Raw genomic sequence first — 13,127 nt, forward strand, 5'->3', positions numbered from 1 at the left:
TGCCCGTGATGCTGACAGAAAACTGTTGTTGGTCTCCCAAGGAAATAGCTCTGCAGGGAAGAGACAGGCCCAAAGGGGCTCAGCGATAGCAGCCAGTGCTCTTGGCCTCTTCTGGAAGGGAAGGTGTCGCCCCAGCCTCATGCAGGATTTGTGGCAGTGGCACGGATTGCTGCTGCTGCTGCTTTGATTCTGTAAAGCCTCAAATCTTGTTTCAGTAAGAGTTGTGTTGCATTTATCCAAAGCTGTGTGTACTCTGGCAAAATCCACTTCCCTAAAGTGCTTTCTGGTCATGGTTTACATTCTCCTTAGAATGACTCAGATGTTTTATTTTATTTTATTTTTAAATCCCGTTAGTTACATGGTGGGCTAGCAGACTGTGGTTTGAACTGGGTCTGTTTAACTTTTCACTTCACAAACAAACTGGTGATAATGTGAGGAGCGGGAAGGGGAAAGGTTTATAGTCCAAACACCCGAGGGATGATCACATCTACTTCCTTGGTATATTAGGCTTATGCGTCCAAGTTTTGGTAGCAGGGGAACTGCAAAGGTGGCTTCTGTGAGAAGATGCCAGAGGTTTCCCTGTATTAGACACACCTCCAAAACAGACTCACAACTGGCCAAAGCTGAGCTGATCAGTGAAGCTGAATGTACCTCTGTGAAAACATATATACGAAAGGGTAACAAAGGCTGTGTAGCAGCTGTGAGAAAGAGGAGTGAGGAAAAAAAATGAGAAACAACCCTGTAGGGACCAAAGTCAGTGAAGAAGGAAGGGTGCTGGTGCAGAGATTCCCCTGCAGCCCACGGGGAACACAATGATGAAGCAGATTGTCCCCCTGCAACCCGTTGAGGACTGTGCTGGAGCAGATACTCGTGCTGCAGCCCGTGGAAGACCCCACACCACAGCAGATGTTCTTGAACTGCAGTCTGTGGGAATGACCCACACTGGAGCAGTTTGTGAAGGACTGTATGCTGTGTGAGGGACATCGAGGTGGAGCAGGAGAAAGTGTGAGGAGAAAGGAGCAACAGAGAAGTGTTATGATCTGACCACATGCCCCATTCCCCATCTCCCCTGTGCTGCTTGTGGAGGGGGATGAGGCAGAAGAGTCAGGAATGAAAGAGTGAGGCTGACCATGGGGAAAGGATTTTTTTAATTATTTTTTAGTTATTTATTTCTGACTGGCCTACTCTATTTTTAATTGGCAATACATTTATCTTCCCCAAGTCTGTTTTGTAACTGATGAGTCATCTTCCTGTCCTTGTTTCAGTTCATAAGCTTTTCCAGCTTCTTTTCTTCCTTGTCCTGTTGAGGAGGAACAGTGAGAGAGCAGGGGGGTGAGGTCTGTCAGCCAGCCAAGGCCAGCCCACTACACCCAGTTACACCATGGCTTCACACCAAGTTGGTTTGGTAAATGACACAAACAAAGGTGATAGAAATCTCCGGTCTTAGAGTGAGCAGCTAACACCAGGTGGAGATGCAAACTTCCTTTAATGGATCTCCTGACAGTATGGCAATCTTTTTTTCCTCCAGTGGTTGATCTTCTCCAGGAAAACATCACCTGCCCTTGTTATGCCTGATGCTGACTCAATTGTATGGCATTATTTACTGAAGGGGTGACACTCTGTCAACAGAAGCAGATCAGTTTGCTTTACAGTAGCAAGTCTGAAGTTCTCTCGCTCAAAAGATCACTGTAGCAGTGGTTACATGTAAATTTGATTTGAAGTCCTTTTTGTGTCATTGGAAATCTTAGTTTTGACTTGCATTCACAGAAAACTTCTTCCCCAGGGTTAGTTATATGTTTTTGTTTTGTTTTGAGGAAAAACAATGGATCTTTCAGTTTGCATTTGCAACATTATTTGACTTTGAGACCAGTGAGAAAGGAACGAAAAGGTTGGAAAAGTCAATGAAGTTGGAAACTGCTGCAGTCTAAGCCACGTATATACATTCTCTATTAGTTTTACATAAATATGGATTATAAGAAAGTAATGATGTAATGAGGCACCATGGAGCCTTCAGTAAGCACTTCTGATTTTTATTTTTTTTATCAGTGAACCATGTATAGCAGATAGCCATTATTCCTGTGCAGGAATAGATGGCTTAATGGTATTCATTCTTCATCAGCCTTTCACAGATGGTGTAGAATCAACGTGGGTATGTTATCCTAGGCCATCTCCAGGAAGAGGTGAACTTTGATAGAATTATGGCTCATGTTTTATCAAACAGATCTGAAACCAAGCCTGAATGGATCATGAAAATGTGTTGTAGTTGCTGCTGTTGCTCTGTAAAAATTTCTTAACCTGCTGTTCAGAAGAGAAGTGACAGAAACATTCCCTTTTGCCTTCTAAATTGCCAAAGGAAAACTTTTTGTATTACTAAAATTGGGTTACCTTTCCTTAATGTGGTTAAACCAGTGGTAAACACAAACCTTTTTTCTTTCTCAGGTCAGGAAATGCTACACCATGTGAATCGTGGGTTTGCATAGTCAGCTGTCAACGGTGTTTACAGACTCTCATTGCTGGAGCTGGGTCGCGTTCTCCTTTGCAGAGACTTCGTAGCCCAGCTGGAATCGCAGCTCTGCTGCAGGTGCTTCATAAGAATGGGAACCTACATCAGAGGGGGAACATAAGGAGTTACTCGTTATATAGATGCTATACTGATGGAGTAATGAATGTGTGAAGTGATTTGGAAAAATGTCTTTACAGGTTGGTTAACATTATTTCAACAGCTTCTGTGTGATTTATCATCTCTGTTCTCTCTCCTGTAATATCACCTAGACATCCTTTAAATAGAAAGAGTCCCTGAAGTCACACCTTTTAATTGAGGAAGGATGGTGAAAGGGCGGAGGGAGGGCATTTAATTATCTCTAGAAAATGCTTTTCTTTTAGATGTGTTTCTAAACTGTTCCATATAATCCCAGAGTGTTTTGCAGTTAAACTTCTCATAACACTTCTCAGGCCTAAGGTCACTGTAGTGTAGACAGTGAGAGAAGTCCTGCTTGTAAGTATGAATTGCTGCCTCTCCCGAAACAGCAGCAGTCTGAAGATTTTCAGTATTGCTATTATCCTTTGGGCAGAAGAAACCTGGCTTCAACCGTGGATCTGCTTTTCACACCTGTGCTTCTACTGGCTTTAGCAGATTTTTTTTCTCCTAGAGCAAATATTAAAGGAATGAAACATAAGAAAAGCGTGGCAACATGAGAGGTATGTGACTTTCCACTTCAGACTATGTTAACTTGCCATTGATTTTGAAAAACATTCCACACTTGCAAATCCTAAGGACTTTAAATGTACGTTTAGATCAAATGTGTGTAAACTGAATGTGTCGTAACTATACATGTAAAAAAGAATCTTCTGGTTATTATAATGAACTGAAGTCTTTTATGACAATATTGAATTTTGGCATAGCGTTAAAACTTTAAATGGAAAGCACTTTAAAAAGGAAAACATTTATATTTATCCCAAGATGGTTTTTATGTGTGTTTAGAAAAAAAATGTAGGAAAAGAAAGGACATATTGACCTAAATGCTCAAGTAACAATGAAGAAGATGCCTCCCATTTCTTACTGCAAGGTATTTTGTAAGGTAGGTGACAGGCAAACAGGATATTATGCTGAAAAATAGAGTACAGAAAATATGAGGTTTGGCTGCATGTCCTACAAAGCAAAAAAAAATTGAGAAACATGGGTTGGGATTTGCTTTTCCTAGCCTCCCCCCTGTGCAATATATGTGTCTGTAGCAGAGTTAGATGTCCAGGAGCTTTTCACTCAAGGGGCACTTCTAGGCCATGATTCATTTCATTGCACTTTAGAAGTCTAAAACAGGCAAAGTGAATCGTGTCATGTAAACGTGTTTTCCTTTCTGTTAATTTAATGATGCTTCTATGGCAAATGGTTGGAGACCAGCTGGATGAAATATACACCTAAGTGGTGAGATGGATCTACCCCAGAAGTGATAATAACGATGATTTTGAAAGAAACCCTTTACAGAAAATAATGGCAATTTATGTAGGTTATCAGAAATAATCAGAGAGTGTTTCAGAAAAGCTAAACAATCACTTAAAGGCGCTTTTAAAATCACTAAGCAGAGGGGATGGTTTTATCTTCAGTTCAGAAAAGTAGAACGGGAACAAATGAAGTAATTGTTTTTCCAGTTTCCTTTTCCTTTTTTTTTTTTTTTTTTTTTTTTTTTTTTGTGGGGTGAGTGTTTTCCTTGCTCCTTTTTTTCTCCTTCCCAATAATAATTTATTCTATGATTTTCTTCCCATCTGCAAAGATGATTTTTCATTTTTAAGTATGTGTGTTCTTGTTGCTATTTGGCCAGATTCTTTTTTTTCCCCCCAGAGTAACATATAAACCACTCCAACTCTTGGAGACAAATCAATTTGCTCCTGGAAGTAGCTTGCTTGGATTTTAGCTGAGAAATTGCTGTGGGGTGAATGGAGCAAGCATGCTTACAGCTTGTAAAGCATACGCAGTGCATACTGTTCTGGTGGTGTGCTGCTTTGGCTAGCCAACAGCTACCAGCATCCTGCCTTCCTGGCTACTACGTTTTATTGTGAGACCCTTGTGTCTAATGAGCAGCATAGCAGGATACCAGCAATATGTTCTGAAGAGCATGAGTAATCCCTGGTGTCTGAGAATAGAATTAGGATGAGCAACCCCATGAAAAGCCAGTAATTCTTTTTTATTTCAGCCTCTGTATGCTCTGAGTCACATTTCTGATGTTGCTAGTGCTCTAAGGTCGCTAGAAAAAGAGAGATGAATTTAAACACAGGTCAAGATTGTCCCACTATCGCTGGGCAAAATACATGACCATTTTACAAGTCCTTGTAACAAACACAACTACCTCAATGCAAGGGGAATTTGCATGAGCAGAATGGCTTGCCTTGCAGCTGCCTCTTCCCTTTCATTTGTTAAACTCTACTCCAATAATTCCACTTCATAAAGAGTGTCCTTAACTGGCAGTAGGGGAAAAATGCAAAGAAACTGCACATAGGATTGAAAAAAAAAAAAAAAAAAGAGAACTGAGCTTCAGTGAAACTTGGCAAATGTTTTAGTGTCTGCTTTGCCTAGGAATTTGTATTGGCTGCTCTGGTAGCTGAGATGATGGGTTGCATTGGAATTTTTCTTGGATCTGATTTTTGGGGGCTGTTCCCCAAGTGCAGCCATTGGCACTGCAGGACAAAAGCCAAGCTTTAGCTAATAAATGTCACAAGCAAACGTCAGTCTTCCTGCAGACTTGACCACTTCTGCCTGCTGCAGGGCTTATTGACCTTTCCTCTGATGCCAGTGACTTTGTCCTGGACAGTGTTGGGCCACTGGGTTTGATCCAGTGCATTGCTTCTGTGCCTAACTCCCCAAAGTCTTTTAACTAACAGCCTCACAATTAGTATCATAGTTGTCTTGGAACCATCAGACATTGAGCTTTCTGGTAAGTACTACTTTAGAAGAATGAATATATGTTTTATTTCAAGATTCATCATTTCTCCTTATGAATTTAGTTAAGCTAAATATATCCTTGTTCTTTCATGTATCTTGTTTGACTTAACAGTGATCGTACGTTCTTCTGCCTTCAAATCAAGACAGTTCTATATCAGAAACTTTTGTCAGCATTGTGAAGTTATTTAAATGGACTGCATTGCCCTTGTATTTAGTAGATACAAGCATCTTCACCCAGTCTTGTCAGTGAGCTGTTGTTAGCAGCACAGCTTAGCATGCTTACAGACCGGGTATGTACCATGCTGGCAAAAACGGTTCTTGCAAAGATCTATATTAGCATAGTGCTTCCTAAAGCTTGCCAGGATGTTTTCCAATGAGGATAATAATAATAGTAAATAGGTAATAATGAAGACTAACGATAGATGATGATAAAGGTACCACATGCGTTTCAGAGATGGGAGTATATCCATATTTAGACCTGAAAAAGCTGTTCCGCTCCCCAGGGCAAGCTCTCCGCAGAGAAGGGACCACTAGTGAGTTTTGTGAGGAAGGGAAGAAGCCCACTGGAATTCCTCTGTGGGCAAATAAAGCACAAAACTAAACGGTAGCCTTTCAGTAGAAGGGAACTGGAGACAACCATACCTTTCAGATGTCACCATTCAGATAACACAAGTTGCATCTTTAGACATGCTGCCTCTCCTCAAAATCTGGTTTGCATTACCCGGGAAGCGTGTGGTCCCAGAAGCCATAAACTTGTTCAGTCTCAAACAAAGCCAGATGAAATCATTAGGAAAAAGCAGGTTGTGTAGCAGGGTGACATCTAGTACAATGTACCTTAAAGTGGAAAAGGATAAACCTTACATTCTTGGGAAAGGACTCTTGACACCTACTTGCAACCAAGGCACTGCAAGAATGTGGGCTTGCCTTGTAATGCAGTAGCTCGGGTTGCTTGGGGTATTGAGGAATTAAGACCTCACCTAACGAAGGGAAAGCTAAAAGATCAGGTAAGACTTGTGTCTAGGTTTGTTTGTTCCATGAGCCTAATTAATGTGTTCCTGCTCGGCAATAAGCAACGGCTCATTGTGGCTAGGCCAAGCTATATTGCTGCATCCCTTCCTTCCTGAGAGGCTGAAACGGCTCTGCTGAGGGAGTCCCATGAGGAGGTGGCATCCTGATTCATGCTGTTTTCCAAGATGCAGAGCACTCACAGAAGATGCAAGATGCAGGACAAGGTATTTCAGAAACTCAGCAGGTTTTTTGGCTTTGAGAGCACGTTAGACAAGCGAGTTTTCTTATTTGGAGGGGAGAGGAAGGGGCAAGACTTTTTTTATAGCTCCAGGAAGCACTGTCTTAACATTTCTCATGACAGTGGCTTCCTGGAGCTGGGTGGCATTTTAGTCATGTGTACAGAGAACTGCTGACTGAGAAATCTGCGGGTAAAAGAGCTTTGTCCTACTTCCACTGAAATCAGCTGCATCAGGAGGCTTCTCAGGGACTTTTTTTAAATGGAAACAATCAGTACCTTAAAGGACTGTTACCATATATTGGTAGAATACCATTGCTGAATACAATTTGACTGATAGGTAATCTCAGGCTGTGGTACAAGGTTGTGAAGTAAGGAGTTGCATGCCCTGCACCTAAACAAAAAAGAAACATTTTGGCTTCCTACTTTCAGGCAGTGCGATTTGATGGAGCTGGTCAAGTGAAAGGTTTATGGACCAGCCAGGTTTACTAAAGCACAGTACTTTTTCCTTGATGGTCAAAGACAAAACCCTGGTCTCTTTATGGTTGGTTTAGGCAGAAGTTAAACTATCCCCACAGAACGTAACCAGAGAGACGTGTAAGTGATCCTGAAGATTTATTGATCGTTTAGCTAGGCAGCCTCACTCTGCGGTGGTGAGCGCTGTGATGGGACTGGATCTGTAACAGTCTGAGACGTGAGACAGTCTGAAACTTGCTGCTTCTGTTCCAGATCTGAAGAAGAGCTTGCATGCCTAAAAGCTTGTGCATATTCCCTTCATAATGTCAGTTGCCCCCATCCAAAAATATTCCCCAAAAATGTTCACCTTTGTTTTTAAGAGGAGGATGCCTATTGATATAAAACAAAACAAGTTATATCACAGATACCTGTGTTTCTCACTGACACCTCTCTTTGCTAATGTATTTCTGTTTTAAATTTCCACATGCTCCTTAATATTAGCATGCTTGTCATTTTTTCATAAATTGCACTATGAGTTTGTTACACACTGCATTTGTCTGTGCTGTTTTTCAACTGTGGTTTTGTTATTTTTAGAGCTTTATCAATAAATAGCGATGTGGGTGGATTTGTTTGTTTGTTTTCTCTAAAGCTTTTCTGTTATGAAATAATCTACAAAACACTGTCTGGACTCCTTCTGATGTCACTGGCATCTGGTTCTTAAGCTCTTAAGTCTTTCTTTCCAGAAGTCTCTCAGATGATGAGAGTATTTTATTTAGACACCGGATAGTATCACGGCAATGGTAGGTGATCACACCTACCATACAACCCAAGGTCTCCCTTTTGTTCTGCAGCTGCTAAACCATCCACTCAGGGGTGTGCTTGAAAGTGTCTGAGCTGTGCATTGTTCCTACTAGAAAACTTGGCACTCATCTGGAAAGACAACTGCATTTCCTTCTGTTCCCTCTTTCATGCTCTCTTTTGCTCTTTCCTGTAGGAAATCAAGAGTACAGGTGTCTGAATGTCAAAAAGCAAACAAACCCAACCACCACCACTACAAAACAGAAACCTGCTGTGTTTCATCACTGTCCTAACTCACTGGACATTAGAAAGGATGCCATGGTTTGAAATTGACATTGATGCTGCAAGCATGAGCATGAATGTTAATCTTGTCATTTCCAGTCCATGTAGTGAAGGTATTGCTTTTACAATTCTCTTATATTAAGACTATTGGCAACACAGCTGGTTCTTTTTTCCCTGTTGCTCTAAACTGCTGCTTCCTTCCATCGGAGGGTGATGTCCAGAAGAAGAGAGTAACTATTGCTAAGCCACACGAGTAACACACCACCTTCTCCAGCAGCATGGAGCACTGTGTGTTAAAACTGCTACAAGAAGAATCTACAGAAAGTAAGCAAAATGAATATTTTCTCATTATTGAAACTCCAGGCCAAGCCCTCCTAATCTCTACTCTGTTACAAACATCTAGATAAATGGTTTATCCTTCAGATAAAAAGCCTTTTAATTGTCTGAATGGAAAGTCCCAGTGACTTTAGAAGTTTCTGTCACAATTACCCAGGAAGGAATACTCACGCTTCGTGTTTGTTTTTGTTTTTCTGGCTTAAACTGTGTTTTATCCTACCTGCTTCCCAGCCTCCACCTTTGGGCTGGGTCTGTTTAGGGCTATTTTCATTTTAAAGACCTCTTCCAACCCCCCTAGAAGAACAGACAGAAATCTGGAGGGGAAAAATAAAATAAAATCCTTTTGCATCAGCAAAAGGATTCTCACTTTTAGCAAGAGGAAAAGTGGCAGCAAACTGGTGTTGGGGCGCAGCGGGAGAACAAAGGGGCTGGTTAACATGCGGACTTGTGGACTTTATATCAATTCCCAGATGTACTTTTTAACACCTGTGTAGTTCGGAGCAAGTGGGCAGTCCCAGTTTGTGAGCCCTGTGGTGTGTTTAGTGTCAGAAACCCTCCCTGTGGGGTGCCACAACCCCCGGGTGTGGAGGTGCTGGGACCCCAAGGGCTGTGTGGCCCCCTCGGGCTCGTTTTGCCCCCTCACACCGAACTCCTCTCCCTCCCGGGGCACCTCAGGGCCTGGCGGGGCGGGGATGACTCAGTGCTGCCCAACGCCGCCGGTTACGCCCGTTAGAAACGTTCACAACCGCCGGCCGGCGCGGCGAGGAGGCGGTGACAAAGCGCGGCCACCACCGGCAGCGGGCGCTGACCTGAGGGGGCTCGGGGCTCCCTCACGCACAGACCCACCCTCACCCCCCGCCGCCCTCCCACCCACTGGCCCCCGGCCGCGGCGGCCCCTCGAGGCAGCCCAGCGCGTCCCCGCCCGCGGCCGCCGCCGGGCGGGACCATCTCTCCCCTCGGCGCGGGGGGGGGACGCGCTCCGCCCCGGCTCCCCGCCCGGCCCGCCTCCCCCCCGCGCGGCGCAGAGCGCCCCTCCGCCTGGCGCGCCGCGTGGTCACGCCCAGCGCAGGCATTAGCGCCCCCCGCTGCGGGGCGCGGGCGCCCGGGCATCCTCCGGAGCGGCGGCGGCGGCGGCGGCTGCGGCTCCTCCTGCCCTGCCCGGCTCGGCTCTGCCCGGCTCGGTTCGGGCACCGGCACCGGTCCCGGCACCCCGCCGCCCCCCTCTCTGTTCCTCACCCGCCCTCCCTGCGCCGCCGGGCAGCGCCATGAAGCCGGCGGTGCTGGAAGTAATGAGGATGAACCGGGTGTGCAGGATGGTCCTGGTCACGTCCGTGGGCTCCTTCATCCTCGTCATCTTCTACTTCCAAAGTACGTTGCACCCAGGTACGGCTCCGCCACCACCGGCACCGGTACCAGCACCGGCACCGGCATCACCACCCCCGGGGGCAGGTGGCGGCCGGCAGCGCTGCGGCACGGACGGGGCTCGGCGGGGAGCGTCCCGCGGCGGGGCGGGGAGCAAAGTTTGGCTTTCAGATAAATAATATATACTTTTTAAAAATTATTATTATCCTTTTTTTTTTTTTTTTTTATTCTTTTTTAACGTTCAACTGCACGAGGAGCGGAGTTGGACGGAGCGGCGGCAGCCGGGGCTGTGCCTCCAGCCCCGCATCCTCTGCGGATCGGCTCTGCCCGGCTTTACCCGGCTCCATTTGGCTTTACCCGGCTCGGTTTGGCTCTGCCCGGCTCGTTTTGGCTCATTTTGGCTCGGTTCGGCTCTTCCCGGCCCCCGGTTTCCCCATCCTGCTCCCGATCCCCCCCCCCCCCACCCCGACGTGGGGTCGGCTCCTGGAAACTTCGCACCGCAGCCGGGCTCCGAGCCCTGCCGGTCCCCACGGCTGCCGGTCCCAAAATCAGCCCCTCCGAGCCCTGCCGGTCCCTAAAGCTGCCGGTCCGAGCCCAGTCGCCCCGACCCCTTTCATCGCGGACCCTCTGGGTGGCAGCCCCCGGCCGTGCCCGTCGCCTCCGTGCAGGGCAGTGCGAGGGGGTAAAGGGGGGCGAAGGGAAAAAGAGGCGCTCAGCACGCCCCTATCCTCCCCTGGTTGTCGCTACCGGGCTGTGGGTGCTTAAAAATTCACCTTCCTTAAAAGTTTTTGGGAGCTGAGGAGCGTGGAGGCTCGAGGGGTGGCAGCGGGTGGCTGTGGTGCGGCGAGGTCAGGTCTTGTTTCCAGGTCTTGCTTGCTGCCTGTCTGCCAGCTGCCCGCGCCTCGCAGGTCGGTGTCGTTCGCAGGGTGCCCGTCTGTGTCCGTACCTGCCGGTTCCTTGGGAAGATCACCGTGGTTTTTCCTCCCTGCTGCATCCCCTCCGTGCTCGCCGGCGTCGTAAGGAGTGCTCAGCCCTCAGCAGACCTTGGGGAGGCTTCATCAGAGGGCTCCGAGCACCGTGCAAACCAGATAGCTGTAACACAGCTTCACAAATTTAATAAAAGTCCGAGTCTTTGTGTTGCCTGCGTTCCACGGGCAATGTAGTTTGCGTGCGTGTTCAGAAAATTTGGCCAAGAGTTGTCTTTTTCCCCGAGTTTCGGGTGAATTGTGCTGCTGGAACAAAAACTCAGCATGCAGTAAGCAAGGGATTAAATTAAATGTTTTGCCGTGAATTTTGGAATATATGAAAATTGCCTTACAAGAATTCTCAGTATGCTCTGTCGCTAACTGCTGAAGGTTAGGGCTTTGTATTCGTGCTGTTGTGGAACTATAAATAGGTTGATTTCGGTACAATTCAAAGGATTTGCCATAAACTCTGAGGTGAGAGCGTGATGCTGTGAAATCAGGGGGAGGATGAACTGCGCCCATCTTGCACTGGACATGTTTTTAGGTTGTTAGTGTGCATGGAGTAGGTCTGGAAATAAATGCAATCAGAACCCTTCTATCTCCGCTGTACCTTTCTGATCATGACCAGTTGTGCTTCTCTTTTAAAGCGGTCTGTTTCCGTAGTGGAAACTGCTAGAAATCTATCAAACTCTGATCTGGATTGATGCGTAGTGTGGTCAGTCAGTTGGCGTGCAGTTGGTGAAGCTCAGACAGGTATTTTCACCAGGTATCTATCATATGATTGTATATGTTACTGCAGATGGTAGGCTAACGTGGTGTTCTTGGAGGGAGGCAGCAGACTTGGGAGTGCGACATGCATCAGGTAGCAGACCTGTTTGGGAGGTTGTAAGCATCCTTATTTCCATGCACATCAGTAATCCTTCTTGGTGTGTCCCTAAATTCGTTGGAGCTGAACCCTTGGCCAAGGACAAGTCAGGCTGGATGGGACTGAGGGTATTCAAACCTCTCAAAATCTTGCCGGAACCCCTTTGGCAGTGGAGGGTGTTGGAAATTTTAGCTGCTCCGCACTGTAGCGTGTGCCTTGGGAAGGCAGCAGGAGGGAGCTGACAGACCCTGGGCTGCCACCGGCCGCTGGCGCTGGATGTTCACAGCGCTTTGTAAGACAGGATCCCTGCGGTCAGAATTAGCTGAAAAATTTCTGCCCAGGCTTTTTGGACGGAAAATAAGGTCTTCAGTTAAGTTCTTTGCAAGAACTGTCAGCTCTTCATTCAAAATCTGGCAATTTCTTCACCCCCTCAGTTCTCTTGGTGAATTTTAGGAAACTTGTTCTCTGCCTACAGAGCTTCCCGAACAGCTTTGGGTGTGATGCAGGGTGGGTGAAAGATGCTGGGAGGCCATCAGATGATGAGCCCAGCACTCCTCAGCGACAAGACAACTCTTCATTAGTTAGGTGGGCATTTTCTGTTTTAGAAAGTCTGAATGTCTTGCTAGACAGCTGAATCTCTTGCTAGAACCCTTTCAATACCAGCAACAGCAAAAAGTCTCCCCTGCTGGCGGATTTTTCCATTGGAGTAACTGAATGGGGAAACTGACAGCTAATGGAAGACTTTCTTGGGGAAACAGAAAAGGGAAGGTGCCTGCTCTTACCTTACCTTTGGGGCAGAATGTGGTGCTGTGTCCCCGCATGGTATCGCAAATAGCAGCGTCCTGGAGGGGGGTCAGGTGCTTTTGGCACGTTGTTCATTTTGGCTCCACACCAGCTCTCTGTTGGGAAGCCAGCAGTAAGCGTGCTGTCTGGTGAATGCATCTCTGCAAGGCACAACTTTTGGCAGAGGTTAACTACTTGCTGGGGGACCCACCTGCCCAAAATGGGGTTCCCTGACCAGTCTCTGGGTGAGCTGTGCTGCCCTGTGGCACTCAGGGGCACTGCAGAGAAAGCTCTGGAGGTGATCCTGGCTCTGTGGCTTGCCTGTGGATTTGGGGAAGGCCAGCTCACTGTTTGCTCCCAAGGGAGGAAATAACAGCGGGGACTTCTGTGTGTTTTCCTGTTGCCTGTCTAGCCTCTAAGGAAAGAGGAAAAAAAAAAAAAAAGCAAAAAGAAATTGCCAACACACCCAAACACAAAAACATGTTCTTCAGTATTTGCCTTAGCTGGACATAGCAAAGGTTTCTTGATATTCACAGGTCCTTGCTCAGAATATTTCCCCCACGTGTTATCTACAGAACCGAGTGAAACCTGATTATCTTCTGT

At 46.4% G+C, this 13,127-nt stretch overlaps 1 protein-coding gene and 2 long non-coding RNA genes across 4 annotated transcripts in view; 2 read left to right on the plus strand and 1 right to left on the minus strand.

Annotated features, from left to right (window-relative positions):
• The first annotated feature begins 1,212 nt into the window (after positions 1–1,212).
• LOC311443292 lies at positions 1,213–7,758 on the plus strand. Its single transcript, XR_014697197.1, has 2 exons — positions 1,213–1,503; positions 2,440–7,758. It is a non-coding gene; the product is annotated as an uncharacterized lncRNA (long non-coding RNA).
• LOC311443306 lies at positions 2,015–6,266 on the minus strand. The gene is made up of 2 exons (XR_014697205.1): positions 6,077–6,266; positions 2,015–2,602 (listed from the first exon to the last, which is right to left on the minus strand). It is a non-coding gene; the product is annotated as an uncharacterized lncRNA (long non-coding RNA).
• A 1,856-nt stretch (positions 7,759–9,614) lies between the features above and the next one.
• The window catches only part of CHST11 (carbohydrate sulfotransferase 11), a 168,823-nt gene continuing 165,310 nt past the window's right edge, over positions 9,615–13,127 (plus strand). Inside the window, exon 1 of one of the 2 annotated variants that reach the window (XM_084533349.1) lies at positions 9,615–9,917. In XM_084533349.1, the coding sequence (XP_084389475.1) occupies positions 9,815–9,917 (103 nt within the window). In that variant the 5' untranslated portion in view covers positions 9,615–9,814. Of the gene's footprint in view, positions 9,933–13,127 lie in introns of both variants that reach the window. The other variant, XM_084533348.1, reaches the window with a different exon arrangement.

The sequence above is a fragment of the Aythya ferina genome (genome assembly GCF_964211825.1).
Source record: "Aythya ferina genome assembly, chromosome: 1".
Lineage (NCBI taxonomy): Eukaryota > Metazoa > Chordata > Aves > Anseriformes > Anatidae > Aythya > Aythya ferina.